This window comes from Ostrea edulis, chromosome 2, assembly GCF_947568905.1.
Source record: "Ostrea edulis chromosome 2, xbOstEdul1.1, whole genome shotgun sequence".
Lineage (NCBI taxonomy): Eukaryota > Metazoa > Mollusca > Bivalvia > Ostreida > Ostreidae > Ostrea > Ostrea edulis.
This window is the reverse complement of record NC_079165.1, coordinates 39,082,162-39,100,173: the sequence shown is the minus strand read 5'-3', so window position 1 is coordinate 39,100,173 and position 18,012 is coordinate 39,082,162. Positions and strand designations below refer to the sequence as shown.

The 18,012-nt window shown below is 35.3% G+C and overlaps 1 protein-coding gene across 3 annotated transcripts in view; it reads left to right on the top strand.

Moving 5' to 3' along the window:
- The window catches only part of LOC125679430 (allatostatin-A receptor-like), a 28,903-nt gene extending 12,212 nt beyond the window's left edge, over positions 1–16,691 (top strand). For 2 of the 3 annotated variants that reach the window (XM_048918655.2, XM_048918654.2), the window contains 5 exons: positions 7,485–7,606; positions 9,564–9,687; positions 12,230–12,432; positions 14,705–14,819; positions 15,645–16,691. In XM_048918655.2, coding sequence (XP_048774612.1) covers positions 7,485–7,606; positions 9,564–9,687; positions 12,230–12,432; positions 14,705–14,819; positions 15,645–15,977 — 897 coding nt within the window. In that variant the 3' untranslated portion in view covers positions 15,978–16,691. The remainder of the gene's footprint in view (positions 1–7,484; positions 7,607–9,563; positions 9,688–12,229; positions 12,433–14,704; positions 14,820–15,644) is intronic. The other variant, XM_056153948.1, reaches the window with a different exon arrangement.
- Positions 16,692–18,012: the final 1,321 nt, after the last annotated feature.

Here is an 18,012-nt window from a genome sequence, read left to right as displayed (position 1 = left end):
TTATACTGTGTATCTATTCTGTTTAATTCATATGCTGCTCCAACACTCATCAAAAGCGATCATATGTTTTTAGTTAACCGGCATAAAATGGCTAAAATATTGCCAATTTAATACAGCGTTAAATCCCAATCAATCAATCAATCAATCAACCTATGCTGCTATGGAAGAATTTATGCCTTGAAGGTGAAAAAAAACCCAAACAATAAGAAGCAGATATAAATCTAAGGTTGAAAATTCACATGCTGTCATTATTTAGCATGTCAAATGACTGAGGATTAAATACACACAGAATTTTAAATCTATGGTAAATATAGCAGCTGAGCCGATCCTTTTGTTTGATTGCAAAGCAAAGAATTAAGGTAGAAGTAAGAGAAAGGAAAGGACCATTGTCTTCCAAACCATCAATCATGTCACCCGTGTAAATATTCGATATTGATACATGTGTTAATTGATCTTGATCAAAGGTAGAAATGATAAGGGTAAATCATGTAGATAAAGATATGAATGATTGATTACATGAAACTATGACATGGCGTAAAACAAACAACCTTCTTGGAGGAAATACCCTGCTTGCGATTTTTCATTAAGTAATTTTTATACGTCTAAAAGACACACATCCATTAAAAATCGCCGAACCGGAACAAAACTCAAACTCGATCTGTAACTCATCTATATACACCGGCATAAAAAAAAAATCAATATTCAATATCTCAAGGCCTTTAGAAAAAGAGTCCCCCCAAAAAACTAGTCGTAATAGTAATTTTTCTAAGTTAAAGGGGCACAGCTCCATCAAAAATCAACAAACCGGAACAAAATTTAAACTCGATCCGTAATTCACCAATATACACCGGCATACAAAAAATCAATTCAATATCTCAACGAGTTCAGAAAAAAGTCTGGGAAACTGGGTGTTGCGGAAGGACGGAAGGAGAGACAAGGGTAAAACTATATGCCACGGCCACTTTGTAACGGAGGCATAACAATCACAGATCACGCACGAGCTGAACAGTTGTTTTTCTCTACAACATTTGCTCTGCTATTCAACTACATTTGTACATGCACAGTAACATTTTTTTTTATAATTCCACAGTTAAGAACGTTTGAGTGTCAAACAAAAAAGAACTATTAATAATTTAATTTCTTTTTAAAAAATCGTCCAAGAGGACCAATATTTTTTCCAAAGTGACGCGCTTTTATTTTATTTTTTAAAGTTGTGTTCCGTAATAGCAAGCCCGGCACAATACTTAGTAATCGATGCCATTACGTAATGAATAATGCAACTGCAATTACACGGACGTAGCCTACTTCAAATTGATTAATACAACATCAAATGACCCTGATATATATCCTGTCAATTTTTGTTTACTTTTTACTAAATGAATAAACGAAAAAAAAGTTAAATATTTTCGATAAATGACGATAACTTTATCGAAAATTTTCTTGAAAATTATCTTCCCAGAATGCTCTTCTAGTTAGATGTCGACATAAACACACGTTTAGTTACTAGCTATCGGATGAATACCTACGTTGCATTTATAATGTAACCGATTTTTGTTTTGTTTAGAATAACTCATAATACAATTTTGATAAACTGACGGATTTCCCCTCGTTAGAAAACATCTAATTTTGGAAGAAATTATTACATTTCCTCATGAACTCTATTTTCAGAGTTCATGGATAAAAATCAGAAATCGGTAATTTTCTACCTCATTTGAAAATTAATAAGGGCAAATCTGTATCAAATCTTAGTATAATGAAGTTGTCTATCATTATCCATTGGGAGATGAGTTGGAAGAGTCGTGATATTCAAGAAAATGGGTAAAATGAGATTCATAGTAAATGGGCAGGTCCGCCATTTTAAGTGTACGATGATTGGACTAAGCTGACTACGTCACCCCGTAAAAATTACCACATAGCGTGATTTGTTGATCGCAACAATCAGACACATGGGCTTTCCCAATAACTACAAAAATTGCACTACTGTAACGTATTTGAACCTGATTTTACTTAAAATTTATTTTATTTTCAAAAAAGTTATCGATGTTTGTTTCAGAGATGCACATTTTTGTAAATTGCAAAAAATAGACGATTTGTAGTTTGTCTTATTGAATCTGTCGAACTGTGGGTTTCAAAGGTCTGATGGAAGACATATATACTAGGGTTCCTCATTGACAATATCTTTGTGGTCTTTGGTGATCAGGTCTTCCAACAGTCTGTTGGAATTCCCATGGGCACGAATTGCGCTCCTTTGTTAGCTGACCTGTTTCTATATTTATATGAAGCAGAATTTATTCAAATACTTCTACGTGAAAAGAAAAAATCTCTCGCTGTGGCCTTCAATTCGACATTTAGATATATCGACGACGTTTTGTTTATTAACAATAATAACTTTCATTCATATGTCGATTTGATATATCCCTGTGAGCTCAAAATAAAGGACACCACAGAGTCGTCCACTTCTGCTTCATAATTAGATATTTTATTGAAAGTAGACATTAACGGCAAACTAACAACTCAACTGTATGACAAACGGGATGATTTCAGCTTCTCCATCGTCAACTTCCCATATTTATGTAGCAATATTCCATTACCACCTGCATATGGTGTTTACATATCTCAACTGATTCGATATGCAAGAGCTTGTTCTGCGTATAGTCAGTTTTTAAATCAACGCAAGCTCCTGACAAACAAGTTGATGGTACAGGGGTTTCAACAGTCTCGATTGAAGTAAGCATTTCGCAAATTCTATGGTCGTTATAACGATCTAGTTCGTCAATACAACCTTTCATTGGGTCAAATGCTGTCTGACGTGTTTCATACCGATTGTTAAGCCGTTCTTGGTACACTGATTTTGACTACGGATTACTCCGTTTACATGATCAGGATATAGGGCTCACGGCGGGTGTGACCGGTCGACAGGGGATGCTTACTCCTCCTAGGCACCTGATCCCACCTCTGGTGTGTCCAGGGGTTCGTGTTTGCCCAACTATCTATTTTGTATTGCTTGTAGGAGTTATGAGATTTATCACTGTTCGTTATCTTCACCTTTCATATATTTATCACTAAGATTTCATTGTAAATGGGATTCTCTGTTCAAAACACTAATATCCCGTGAGGATCCGGGTTAGAATTAGAATTAGGATAGGTCCTCAGTTCCTCATTGCTTGTCGTGAGAGGCGACTACATGGGGCGGTCCTTCGGATGAGACCGCAAAAACCGAGGTCCCATATCACAGGAGGTGTGGCACGATAAAGATCCCTCCCTGCTCAATGGCCATAAGCGCCGAGCATAGGCCTCAATTTTACAGCCCTTCACCGGCAGTGATGACGTCTCCGTATGAGTGAAATATTCAATCAATCAATGAAAACACTAATATAAATAAATAACTGTTTAAAAATTGACTAATGTAATTAAAAGATTATAATCCTATCTCTCACAATTAAAGAAAGTTATCATCATCACACGCATTAGAGGAGGCGAGAAAGACAGATTAAACCTTAATGTCTATTTTACGAAAGTTTGAAAACGCTCTCTCCACCAGAATACTAGACTTTATTGAATCTATTTACTTTCCGCACTCTCTACGACAAAGTTTTCGTCCAAGATACGGAAACATGTTGGTAGGTTTAATACCTACGGAAACATACTGACAGGTTTATACTAGCTGGGGAGTCATGTCTATATGTCTACGGAAACATACTGACAGGTTTATACTAACTGGGGAGTCATGTCTATATGTCTAAGTAGCTTAATTGTATGACATTATACATTTATTGCATGATAGGTAGGGAGATATGAAGATTTATTCACCCCAGAATAAAAATCATATTTCCCCAAGGGTAAGTTTATTTGATTAAACCCGACGAAGTTACAGTTGCAAGAGAGAACGTCAGGTACAGGCCACTTCCAGAGGGGTTTTTTTTCTGCTTGGAACTAACAAACTCAGCACAAAATCAGAACGTACTTGCTCAGATGTGGACATATTTAACAATACAAACTCTAACTAACGGCATTTTTTCAACTATTCAATTATGCATCAATTAACTCCTATCGGTATAACTAATATAATCCCCAAAATCTGAAGAAAAATTCAGCAAAATAAAGAAGGGAATATTGTTTGAAAGCGTACATACAATGAGCGTTTCGTATAAACCGCCATTGCGTAAAACTTATACGGTACCAATTTTGATGCACCAGATGCGCATTTCGACAAATAATGTCTCTTCAGTGATGCTCAACCGAAATGTTTGAAATCCGAAAACACTATGAAGTTTTAGATCTAAATATAGCCAAAAACAGCGTGCCAAACAAGTGGAGCCAAATTCGTCCAAGGATAAGAGCTATGCATGAGGGAGATAATCCTTAATTTTGAAACGAATTTCTAAATTTTATAACAGCAATTAAATATACATCCGTATTTTCAAGCTAGTAGCGAAGTACTTAGCTACTGGGCTGTAGAGACCCTCGGGGACTAACAGTCCACCAGCAGAGGCCTCGACCCAGACATACACGGACGTGGGAACGATGAGTGCCGAACATAATTGGGTTGCTGGGACCGATGTCATACGAAGAAGGAAACCGACGGGAATAAATAGACGTTTCGTTTGTTTGAAATATTACATCGTTTCATGAATGACAAGAAGTACACAACTGTAAGAAAGTAATAATTACGCAAATGTGCCACTTAAATGAAACGTTGTCTGTAATAATAATAATAATAAAGCCTTTATTTATCCAGGATTACATATTTAGCGATAACGCTAGTTTTCAATATGGTCCTGCATATAACATACATACAGACAGATATTAGTAAAATAAACACAGATTAAAAGAAGTAGAATACATATAAACTTAAGAAATAATTATGAATGTAAGATAAATAGAAACAAAATGAAGCTCGGCGTCGGCGTCGTCGGAGTAAATTTTTCACATTTTCATCTTCTTCTCCAGAACCACTTGGCCGATTCCAACCATACTATACACAAAGCATCTTAGGGTAAAGGGCTTTCACGTTTGTTTAAGTGAAGGACCATGCCCCCTTCAAAGGGGAGATAATCACAAAAATGCTAAAACAGACTGAGGTCATTTAAAAATCTTTTCAAGAACCACTGGGCCAGAAGAGCTGAAATTTAAATGAAAGCTTCCTGAAATAGTGCAGATTCAAGTTTATTAAATCATTACCCCTGGGGGTAGGATGGGGTCACAATAGGGGATCAAAGTTTTACATACAAATATATTGGGAAAATCTTCTCAAAAAACACTGAACCAAAAAGCTGAGATTTACATGAAAGCTTCCTGACATTGTGCAAATTCAAATTTGTTAAAATCATGGCGCCCGGGGGTAGGATAGGGCCACAATAGGGGATCAAAGTTTTACATAGTAACATTATAATATAGAAAACAATCTTTAAAAATCTTCTTCTCAAGAACAATTGGGCCAAAGAAATTTATATTTGCATGAAAGCTTTCTGACATAGTGCAGATTCAAGTCTGTAAAAATCATGTCCCCCGGGGGTAGGATGGTTACACAATAAGGGAACAAAGTTTTACATGCAAACATATAGTGGAAATCTTTAAAAATCATATTCTCAAGAACCACTGGGCCAGGAAAGTAGAAATTTACGCGAAAGCTTCCTGACAGTTTGCAGATTCAAGTTTTTAAAAATTATGACCCCGGGGGTAGAATGGGACCACGATAGAGGATCAAAGTTTTACATACATGTACTAATATATAGGGAAAAATATTTAAAAGTCTTCTTCCCAAGAACCACTGGACTAGGAAAGTACAAATTCACATGAAAGCTTCCTGACATATTGCAGATTCAAGTTTGTTAAAATCATGGCCCACGGATGTAAGATGGGCCACAATAGGGGATCAAAGTTTTATATACTAATTTATAGGGAACATCATTGAAAATCTTCTTCTGAAATATCATTGGGCCAGAAAAGTTTACATTTACATGAAAGCTTCCTGATATAGTGTATATTCAAGTTTGTTAAAATCATCCCCCACGGGTAGGATAGGGCCACAATAGGGGATCAAAGTTTTACATATTGATATATAAGGAAAATCTTTAAAAATCTTCTTCTCAAGAACCACTGGGCCAGAGAGGTTTACATTTACATGAAAGCTTCCTGACATAGTGCAGATTCAAGTTTGTTAGAATTATGCAACCGGGGGTTGTGGCCATAATAGGGACCAAAGTTTTACATGGGATATAAATATGGACAATCTTTAGATATGGGCCATGGTGACTCAGGTGAGCGATGTGGCCCATAGGCCTCTTGTTCAGTTTATTTATCGTCTGTTACATCTTGTATTGCTTTAAGAACGACTTTGTGATATCACAAGCGATAATCCAGGAAAGGACATTCCATCAAACCTTTGCTTAGCGTTAAACTCTGGAAAACTGTTTTAAAAAGTCATTTTCCTCTATCAAGAAACAAATCAGGTCATGGTTTTATCTACTGATTGGAAGAGGCGGATGTTCAGTACAAAAAACCGCATCTTCCACTAGAAACATAACAATATCAGAGAATTTGTTAATTATTCACTCTTATTTTTGCATTATGGTGGTTTTTTCCTGTGTACAATAACTTTCTATTATTTTGCTTTGTTAATAAATAAGCAGTCTACTACCCCAACTGATTATGTTGATAACAGTGTGAATGTTTCTAAATGTCATTTATGGAAAGTAATGCACATTTCAGATGGTTATCTTTTAAAATGATTTTAAATTATAAAATATGTATAATTCTTCATGCTATTAATGAATACCATTGTGCCTTTGGGATGTTGTTTGTGAAAACTGTCACCATGGGCTCATTATTTAAAAGATCCGGCTTGAAATTATTCATTTCTCTTTTGTTACGCAAAAATACCTATGCTAGTTCTGATACAAACAACAGCTGCGCGATTGTGTTGTGTAGGCGTGTTAAAAGAAATTCACATTTTACTAATTATCCTTGTTGAATAATTCAATCATTTGAATAATTTGGCGACAAGGCTTATTGGCCGTCAATTCACGAACAGATTCTCATATAAATCTGTCAAGACCTAAGTGGAAATTCAGCACCTACCATTTCTTTATTTCTCCGGAAATTAAAAAACACCGTCTGATAGATTACCGTCTACATGTTTGTCACAATTTTCTTTCAGTTTGACCAGGTACCGTGTGCCACTTTTGACGATACGACCAAACCACAAAATCAACTTTCCTACATGGACCTTTAAAACAATGAAATAAAACAATGAATTCAAAACAGAGCAAACTTGGGCTTCTGTGGAAAAGTATATGTTACTGCATAGTTAATATCAAAGAATGCCATATTATTTTGGAAGGAACTTATGAAGTTGTTTCAAGATTCGGACATTCTGACAGTGCCATGTTTGATCACAAAGAATAATTTCATCAGATTATCAAACTTGGAATTTGTCCTTGTTTTAACTTCCTGTTACATATGTTTTTAATTTCCCGTTTCAGTGTGCCACCTTCTTTTCCTACACATGGAGGATGGGAGCGTTTCTATGTACATTCACACACTACATACAGAACGTGTCTATGGTCTGTTCCGTCATGACGCTGACCGTGATGAGCATAGAGAGGTATATAACGCAATTTCTAATTTAAGGAAAATAATAGTTGACGGTAAAATAACATTACATTCAAATCATTCTTTTGACATAACCCTTTTGTTTTGTATCAATTGTCTAAATTTCTAAATTCACAAATACCATGGTCGTTATAACGATCTGCTTTATCCAAACAACCCGTCATTGGGTCAAAAGCTGTCTGTTTCATACCAATTGTTAGGCCGTTCTTTTCACACTGATGTTGACTCCGGATTACTCCGTGATCAAGATATTGGGCTCTTAGTGGGTGTGACTGGTCTACAGGGGATGCTTACTCCTCCTAAACACCTGATCCCACCTCTGGTATGTCTAGGGGTCCATGTTTATCCAACTCTTAATTTTGTATACTTTATAGGAATTATGAGATTGATCACTGCTCGTTCTCTTCACCCTTTCTCTGTACGATTTGCTTATTAGCTTACCTGTTAGATTATGAAAACAGAATACCAGGTATATCTCTGTAAAACACAGAGTCCAAACATAACACTGCAATTCATTTAAAAAAAACCCGTTTAGGTTGTTTGTATTACGATATAAAACGAGTAAAGCATGGAACAATTGTCTAGATGGACCGGTTAGGCTAAAACTACCTCCTTGCTTTATAACCCCCCCCCCCCAACCCCCCCAATACAATCGATTATCTTGTAATTTAACTTGATGAATCTAAAGGTTGGTTATTTAATTGATAAACATATTATATTGAAATTACATGGATATTTTATAATGCATAGTTTGTATAGATGAATAATCACTTATTTTGGGATTAAATATCGTTTAAATTAACACTAAGATAATCATGAAAAAAAAAAAGATCAGTAAATGTATAATATGTAAACATATACATTGTACATGTAGCAATAAAGGAAATATGTGAATACTACTTATTGGTCTGCAAACCAATCTTGTCTTGCCTGTCCACTACCTTATTATTGGTCTGCAATGTATATCCATTCATACGGTAGTACACTGTGATTAAATAATGACTAATAATAATAATAATAATAATAATGAATAAGTCGAGTGCTCGAAAAACTATGTCGAGCGCTTCTGTCTTTGAACAACTTTTGATATGAAAGAGAGAAGTAGAATTCACCCCAAACCACCAAAAATGGACGATTTGAAGATATAGAGGTATTTAAACCATTTAAGGATGGCTTCTTCTCATATTAATTCAACGCGTTGAAATGTGACATTTGACGTTGACAATGATTTTCTTGGGGTTAATTTTTTTTATGTTACCCACAACTACTATCTTTTACTTATAGAAGTGGACAGGCATAGCATCCATCCATTTCTCTTTGCAAATCTTCCTGTTTAAAAGATTAAATACCGGAACCGGTGATGGTTTACGCATTGACCGACGTTTCGACTCAGATATGCCTAAACTTAACGTAACGTACTGTATGCATCCGTCACAACAAAGTCAACACTTACTCGCTGTTAATCCTTTTCACATGTTCTCTGTCCCGGGTTTGAAGTATGGATTTATCTTTCTATTAGCGGTGAGAAAAATTCGGAAATTTTGGAAAAGTTAGTAAACACATATTTTGGTTCCTCCTAAAACTTTTCGAGAACCAAAATGCGTGGTTATAAAATTTTCCAAATTATTAGACTTCGGATTTTTGTTTACCACCAATCATAATTCAAACCCGGAATAGGGAAAATGTAAGAATCGATTGACAGCGAGTAAGTATTAATTCTTATGTGACAGATGCATTCACTAATCAATGTTAAAGATGTGGAAATAACTTGTCTGTTACGTAAACCCAGGCACATCTGAGTCGAAACGTCGGTCGATGCGTAAACCGTCACCTGTTCCGGCATTTACTCGTTTAACAGAATCAAAACAAAATTTTGCGAAAAGAAGTGAAAGTAGGCTTTGCCTGTCCACTGCCTCAACTACATGCACTATATCGATATTTATCAACAGATTTGTTGCCATTATTTACCCGTTGCATGCTCGATCCCTGTGCACATCACGTCACGCCAAATTTGTCATCGGATCCGTTTGGATCCTCTCCTTTGTTTCCTGTGTGCCGATTCTTTTTATCCAAGTAAGTTTTTTTTTATTGTACGTATTAGGTTGTTAAACGAATTTTGCTTTTAAAGCTGTATGATCCATGTTCATCTATTATTTTTTTTGTACAAAATTACTTTAAAAGCAGATTAGTTACTTTTTAAAGTTATTAACTTTCCCTTAATTACATGTACATTTGCATGAAGAAGAAAAAAAAACCAACCCACCAAAAACAAAAACAACCCCCCCCCCCCCAAAAAAAAAACCCAGTGAGAAGATTATCTAACAAGAGTACCCCCCCCCCCTTTCCAACTTTTAAAACTTTGTATCAGTCAAGCCGAAAGCCTACATCAAAGGGGAGGCGAATTTTATTTATATGTGTAAACTTTAACAAGGGCCTAAGATACCATTTTTAATTATTATAATTAAAAGATTTCGATTATACAATCTGTTTCGTTTCGTTTCGGTAGGTTTCGTTTCGTTTCGGTGGGTTTCGTTTCGGTCGATTTCGTTTCGTTTCGGTAGATTTCGTTTCGTTTCGTTTCGCACTTTACAGGTACCCGTGAAATAGACTATGCAGTAGTTGATCATGAATTGTATGAATATGTAGCTGATTCTACAGTACTTGATTTTAATGAATGGTCTGATCACGCCCCAATATATCTTTGTTTTAATAAATTTACGGAATAATAACTGGATCAGAATTATCAGGATTTCAGTGGTGCATGTAATACTGGGTTTTCATATAGATGGAATGAAGAAAATGTGTCTGAAATGAGAGTCAAATTACAAAATGTTCTACTAGAGTTAAGTTGTATTGTATGTTCTATGGAAGATGGTGTGGATAATTCTGAGTGTATTTCTAAATTTACACATTGTTTGAATGAAGATTTTGAGCCATTTTGTAAACATTGTATATACGATAAACAAAGAAGTATAGATGTCACCAGGGATAAGCGAACGCTCTTCCCCTGAGCTACCGCGAACAGTACAAACTGAGTTTACAGACTGGTAATGTTTGTTTGCTACATCCTGTACAGGATTTTTCACTCTTAGTGAGACGTCACCAGCTGTATAGCGTTCAAGACCGACGTAGTGATGGTTCTTTACCCAAATAATCACACATTCTCTATTCACACATTCTCTATTCACACATTCTCTATTCACATACTCACACATTCTCTACCCACATAATCACACATTCTCTATTCACACATTCTCTATTCACATACTCACACATTCTCTACCCACATTCTCTATTCACATAATCACACATTCTCTACCCACATTCTCTATTCACACATTCTCTATTCACATACTCACACATTCTCTATTCACATATTCTCTATTCACATACTCACACATTCTCTACCCACATTCTCTATTCACATACTTACACATTCTCTATTCAGATACTCACACATTCTCTATTCACATACTTACACATTCTCTATTCACAAAATCACACATTCTCTATTCACATACTCACACATTCTCTATTCACATACTTACACATTCTCTATTCACATATTCTATATTCACATACTCACACATTCTCTATCCACATACTCACACATTCCCTATTCACATACTCACACATTCTCTAATCACAAAATCACATATTCTCTATTAACATACTCACACATTCTCTATTCACATACTCACACATTCTCTATTCACATACTTACACATTCTCTATTCACATATTCTATATTCACATACTCACACATTCTCTATTCACATACTCACACATTCTCTATTCATATATTCTCTATTCACATACTCACACATTCTCTATTCACATAATTACACATTCTCTATTCACATAATTACACATTCTCTATTCACAAAATCACACATTCTCTATTCACATACTCACATATTCTCTATTCACATACTCACACATTCCCTATTCACATACTCACACATTCCCTATTCACATTCTCACACATTCCCCACTTACAGACACTGGACTGGATCGGACTACGATAAAATCTGTAATGAATATGTAATGAACATTGGTACGTAGACATCGAGCTCCGGCCAGTAGTGGATGTTGAGGTGACAGAGGTTGAACCTCGACCTCTTTGGATAAAAAGTGTAAGCAAAGAAAGCTAAAGGTTACTTTGTGTCAATTAGGAGATAATATCCCCCATTTTAAACGGAAAAGTTCCATTAAAGGTTGCAAACTTCGCTTTTGACATTTTTTCGGATCCACTCATATTTTCTAATCCACCCTGAACTCCAAAGACATTACTGGTACGGTGTGAACTGTGAATGGAATTGGACCACTAGGAAACGGGAAGATAGATTTCCCAAAAGAACTTCAGGCTACCCGGTGTCTAAAATCCCGCTTGAAAGTTGACGCACCATTCAATTAATTGCGATCGCCCCATACAGCAAGGTTTCTTTTATTTAACCTTAAATGATGTTGATTTTTGTTGTAAATCGGTAGACTGAATCATTAGTAAGTCTATGTACAAAATGGATCGAATTTAACAAAGTATACAATTAAATGATTATTATGAATCAGACTGTGCATTTTTATTCACCTTTCACACTTTCCTTGCGTGTTCTAGGACCTAAAGGAAGTTGGACGGCGCATTAAAGCCTACTGGTGCATCAAAAGGTTCTCGTTAACGATGTACAACCTTCTGTTCGAGATCTACATGTTTTTCATTTTGTTTATAATTCCCATGACAATAATGATGTTCACGTATAGTCGCATATCCTACGAGATTTGGAAAGTGGCGGACAGGCGAGCGGCACTGTCCGGAGAAAGGTAAGACCAGTAAAAGAAAATAATATATGCAAGAGTTTTATCTAATTAATTCATGTTATACCTGGAAAATGAGAGTTTTTAAAATTCCACTCTTAACTGATATTTCATGGCTTACTGAAGCAAATTTATTACTCTGCCTACATTTTCATGAGCACTATAGTACATGGTTTAGGCTTCATAAAACGCAAAAATGCAAATTAAATTTTTGAAATACTTTTTTTCAGACAGAAATAACTTTATCCATTTTACCACCATTACTGTAGCATGACATCAGAAGAGAAGCATGCACATGTTATCCTCTTCCGCTGTCGTGTTTTGTCCGAACACGTCACTGTATGCATAGGGTGACTTTGTGAACAAAATGATGTTTTTCTGAGAAAGATAAATGCACACTATATAGAAACAATATGAATCTTGTTCATGAAGTCGCTTTATATTTGCGGAAAGGATATAAAATGTGCAGAACTTTTTTCTCAGGTGAAGTTAGTTCGGTTGATGTCATTCTTCGCCCTTAAAAATCAAAAGCTTTACAAAATTAGAATATAGTAGGTATGGGTGTAGTTGTTTAGCGAAGGTCAATGTAGTTTTATCTGTTCACTTCTGTCTAGTATGAAATGTGACGTCACAAAACATATAGTACCCTTGTGACTCTTAAGAAAATGTCTAAAAGCTTTTTCCTATACATTCCTTTTCAAAACTATAAAATTTCATCGTGGACCCAACCTGGCTCCAGGGATTAATTTGAACATTTATATTAGGAAGTATCAGTTCGAGTTATGGCTTTTTGGTACAGTGGTTCTTATTCTAAATTATCTCTATTTATTTGGTTTAATTGTCTACATTGTTATTATGCCTCCCCTTCTCAGAAGGGGGACATATTGTTTTAGTATGAATTCGTCCTCTTCCGCTTCTCATACAAAGTTTGTTCGGGTCATACATTTTTTGGTCTTTTGACATAGGTATTTGGTATGTGGGTATACCATAAGACATTGTGTCGCGTGCCATTTTGAATGACCTTATATGTAAGGTCACATAATAGAATTTTTGGGCATTTTTGTAGTCCAGACCATAACTTTTTTGTCTTTTGACATAGGCCTTTGATATTTGGTATGTGGGTATACCATGATAAGAAATGCGATACGTGTCATTTTTGCTGACCTTGATTTTTTATGTAAAGGTCAAATAATAGAATTTTTGGATCATTTTTTTTTCCGTCCGGACTTTAACTTTTTTGTCTTTGACATATGCCTTTGATATTTGGTATGTTGGTAAGTTACATTTACTATCATATGTTCAAAACAATGGTCCTTGATTGAATCACATATTCATATAGGGAAATATTATGTTCAGTGAGCTTTGATTTTCCACTTTAAAGATGATCCCTATTGATTCCTAAAATGTTTTTAAAAACTATGGAAAATAGTAGTGGAGACATCAGTTTTAGTATGCTAAAACAATTCTTCCTAGTTTATCTTTTTATCAATTTAATTTCATTCGATCACACCATATCTAATATTTATAGAGATGTGAAAAGTGATCCCGCCGTCTGGAGGCTCCAGGTGGTAACCCGACAGCCCCAACCTTAGGACTGGAAATGAAAATCCAAGGGGTCCAAAACCCTGCTTCGATATTCGTTCAAAGATTACGTGGTTATTAAATCCCATTATGAGCCTATGAGATGTAAAATTAGAAATTTCAAGATGTACCCAATTGCACTTAAAAGGCTGATCTGACCCCCTGTTAAGGTTCTATGGGTTCGTCTACATTTTTATTTATCTTTTGGCCAGTTTTGTTTCATTCAATCATCCCATATTCAATAATTGTATAGGTCTGAAAAGGAGCCCTACCCTTGGGCACACCCAGGGGGTACCCATACAACCCAAAACGGAGGGCAGGAAACGATTGTCCAAGGCGTGCTCTACCTTGTTTCGTTTTGTGGACTTTCCAAAGATTAAGAAGCTATCGGTCTCTTTGTTAACGCTTTGAGATGCATAATTTTGAAGTGTCATGAAACTGTTCAAGCCAGCTAAAAGAAGATTGTTAATTACATATATGATTAATTTAAAAGTCACTTGTATCAATTTTGATCGATTACTAGTGTTTGCTAATTTTGAATTATTCTATTTGAGTACTTTGATGATTTTCCTTATATTGTCAGCTAGCTTCTGCAGACTTTTAAGCTGTTGGTTAGTGGCTGCTAGCTTTAGCCTAGTCAATGACTATAGTGCATTTTACATTTCCATTCATCATCGTATGTGTTTGGCATTTTTAGAAAAGGTGAAGAGATGAGCTTAAGGCCAGATCCAAAATCGTCACGCAGGTTAGCTAGACGAAGATTCTTAAGTAGATCATTAATAACCTCAGAGGAATCTAAAACACGGAAACAGGTACGAAATAAATAGTCTCTCCTTCATAGACAAATTAGTTTTGGATGATGCCATAACTGATCATCCCTGGTGGTTGGAACAATACCGAATAGAGCAAAACAGATTCCAATATATTTCAAACGAATCATAATTTATTGTACAGTGAAACCTTTCTCATTCGACATGCACCGGGAGAAAACTTATTTGTCGGAATACACAGTATGTTTGAATAAACAAAGTACAAAAAACAATGAAAATATGAAATTCAGAATGAAAATAAGAGTCGGAATGCCTAGTGAATTCGATTGCACAGGTGTTGGACAAGGCAGTTTTCACTGTATTAAGTTCTTTCATTTTGTAGCCTACCTCATAACACGTACAACTCAGACATATTTATAATTTGTCTTTTATCATCTCAATGTTTGTTGAAATTAATGATCAAAATTGAAGAATATGTAATTTATTGAAAGTCAATCTATTATGGGTATAAGAAAGTAGAGTATGTTTCTATTATGCACAAAGCAACAATACGACAACAATTCAAAATCTTTATAAGTCCTTTTTCGTGTCACATGATATTTATCAGTTAAGAACAGATCAGGACTTAGAGTCAATTGCTATTTGTAATAAATTAATCCCAATATCGAGCTCAGATAAACTTGACACTGTAGCATGCCTTAACATCTATCAGTGATTGCAAAAATAAAGACAACTACAGCGTATTTGTAACAGATTATACGACACTTTGCGTATATGCATATAATTTTCAGAGAGAGAGAGATACATTGTTGAACATTTCTTTAAAAGATCCACAGCACATGACAATATAGCATTTCATCCCTACAGGTAATCCTGATGTTGATGATCATCGTTCTGTTCTTCGCCATTTGTTGGGGGCCAATTCTTTTGAATAATCTCCTCGTCGCTTGCTCCGTTCTCGGTGACCTCCATACCGGGTTTCTGAAACCAATGCGAATGACCTTTCACCTCATGTCCTATGCAAACAGCTGCGTGAACCCTATTGTGTACGGCATCATGTCCAACAACTTTAAAGACCGATTACGGAAAACATTCTCCGGCAGGATGGCGCGGAATCAAAGTCTAACGACACGGAGTTCAATTCCCAGCAGGGATTCTACACTAAGAAATCAATATACAAATTATCACAATTTAAGATGAATCGACAGTGCAGCTAAAGCTGTATTCAAGCCAGACTCCCTTATTGACTATTAATTTCTTTTCTGAAGCCAATGCGGGGTTTGTTTGTTTTTTGCACCCGCATTTCTTAACGGAAGTTCCATTACTTCAGAATTTTAATGTTCATTAGTTGAAGTATATTGTGCTGATGTGCAGAACATTAGTTTCGCACACCGTTGCATATTACTACATGCAGCACATTACGTGTTGAAAAAGAATAATCACTTCATGTTTACTAGTATATTAAATGTAATAATGTACATTAAATTCATCTGTGATGTTTTTAAAAATATCATCGTAACATCCCATTTCCCAGAACTCTCCGTGCTTGTCAGTCAACAAGTTGGAACAGTCATGGATGCTTTTCGGACGGATTGGCAGTGTGACGTCAAGATATTGTCTCGTGTGATTGTGATATCATTGTTATATTGTTGTTAAATTAATCACATCATATTTTGATTTTTACATATCAAAATCTAGTTGGAATGTAAATATATACTGTTATCTCCGTCCGTCCGTCAAACTCTCCTGAGATGGAACACTTTTTATATCGGCATAGTAAAATGCCCATTGGACATGGTTGTATGAGCATATGTTGTAGATATACAATAAGGTTTTTTAATTTTAATAAACGCAGGTCCAGGGAGTCCGAATAGATGCAAAAAAGAGCAGAATACTACTGGAATTGTACACTTAGGGATTTATCATTGTAGTGTTTACATATATTGGGACGTTTTATAAGAGTTATCGCTCTTTCCTAAACGATGACGTTTAAGTCTGCAGCCATTGGGGTGCTAACAAAGTATCAAAGCGATAAGTGATGCTTTGCAAAAGAGGAAGTGACAAATATCTAATCTATGTTTCATTTCAATAATATCCAGCGACAAAGAAGACAATTATATGTGCGAATATTGATTAAGGGATGTCAAAGAATGGGCAATTCATACATCTTACTGTTGACAATGTTTTGGGGGTAGGGAAGGGGTGGGCCTAGTATGAAAAATACACAATTCATTTAAACCTAGTTTCTTAGTAAATCGTAGGATTATGATAAAAAGTGGCAGTTTTCTAGAAAACCCTAATATTTATTCTATTAGTATACACGGTAGACGTTCTCGTGTTTCGTATTTTTGACTTGCTAAGTTAACACTTTTACCGCATTTTCCCTTCATTTCTTTCACTGTTTACCTGCCTCCTGTTCTTTTTTCACCATTGCTCTGTCGAATAAAATGATACTTATATCATAAAGTTTTTTATGATCCTTAACTCAAAAGCACTAGCCAAGTGGACTGCACTCGTTTTTTGCTCAAAGCAGGCAAAACAGAACAAGTTTGAGAATAGAAAATGTCATTTATTTAGTAAATGACGAAAAGTATATACAGTACAGGGGGTCATTAAAACCAAGTAAAAATTAAGATCATATGCTGCAAATGACTAGATGACCCCCTGTCTTTATATCATAAAGTTTTATATTATTCTCCCATTTCTATTTGTCAACAAATGCGGGAATGAGTGTTTTACACAGATAAAGAACACAAAATCGATACTGAAAAAAGAATAAATCCCGAATATTTTGAGATTTGATGACTAATGAGCTACGATATAGAAACAACGCATGAAATAGTATTACACCTGTTTTTATTTTCTTTATCTTATAACTAACTTGATGCAATCCAGTGGTAAAACATGTAGAGATGCAAAAGGACCGCTACAGATTTTGTAAGGGTCGTTTTATTTTGATTGCATATACACCTATCCCTATTTACTCACATGCACGCGAAGTACTTATGACTTAAAAGCATATAATTTCTATAAGAAAGCTATCTAAATCTAAAAGAAAATGTACTAATATCTTACGTAAGATTATAGTGGGCTGCTACCTTTTCTATGAGTTTATGTATTTTTATGTATGAATTTTAATACTCTATCAATTCAACCATGTTTTAAAATTTCAACATTTCTGCAATTTGTATTAATTTGAAGTATTTTAGAGAGACTGGTGACAGTCCTAGATCTT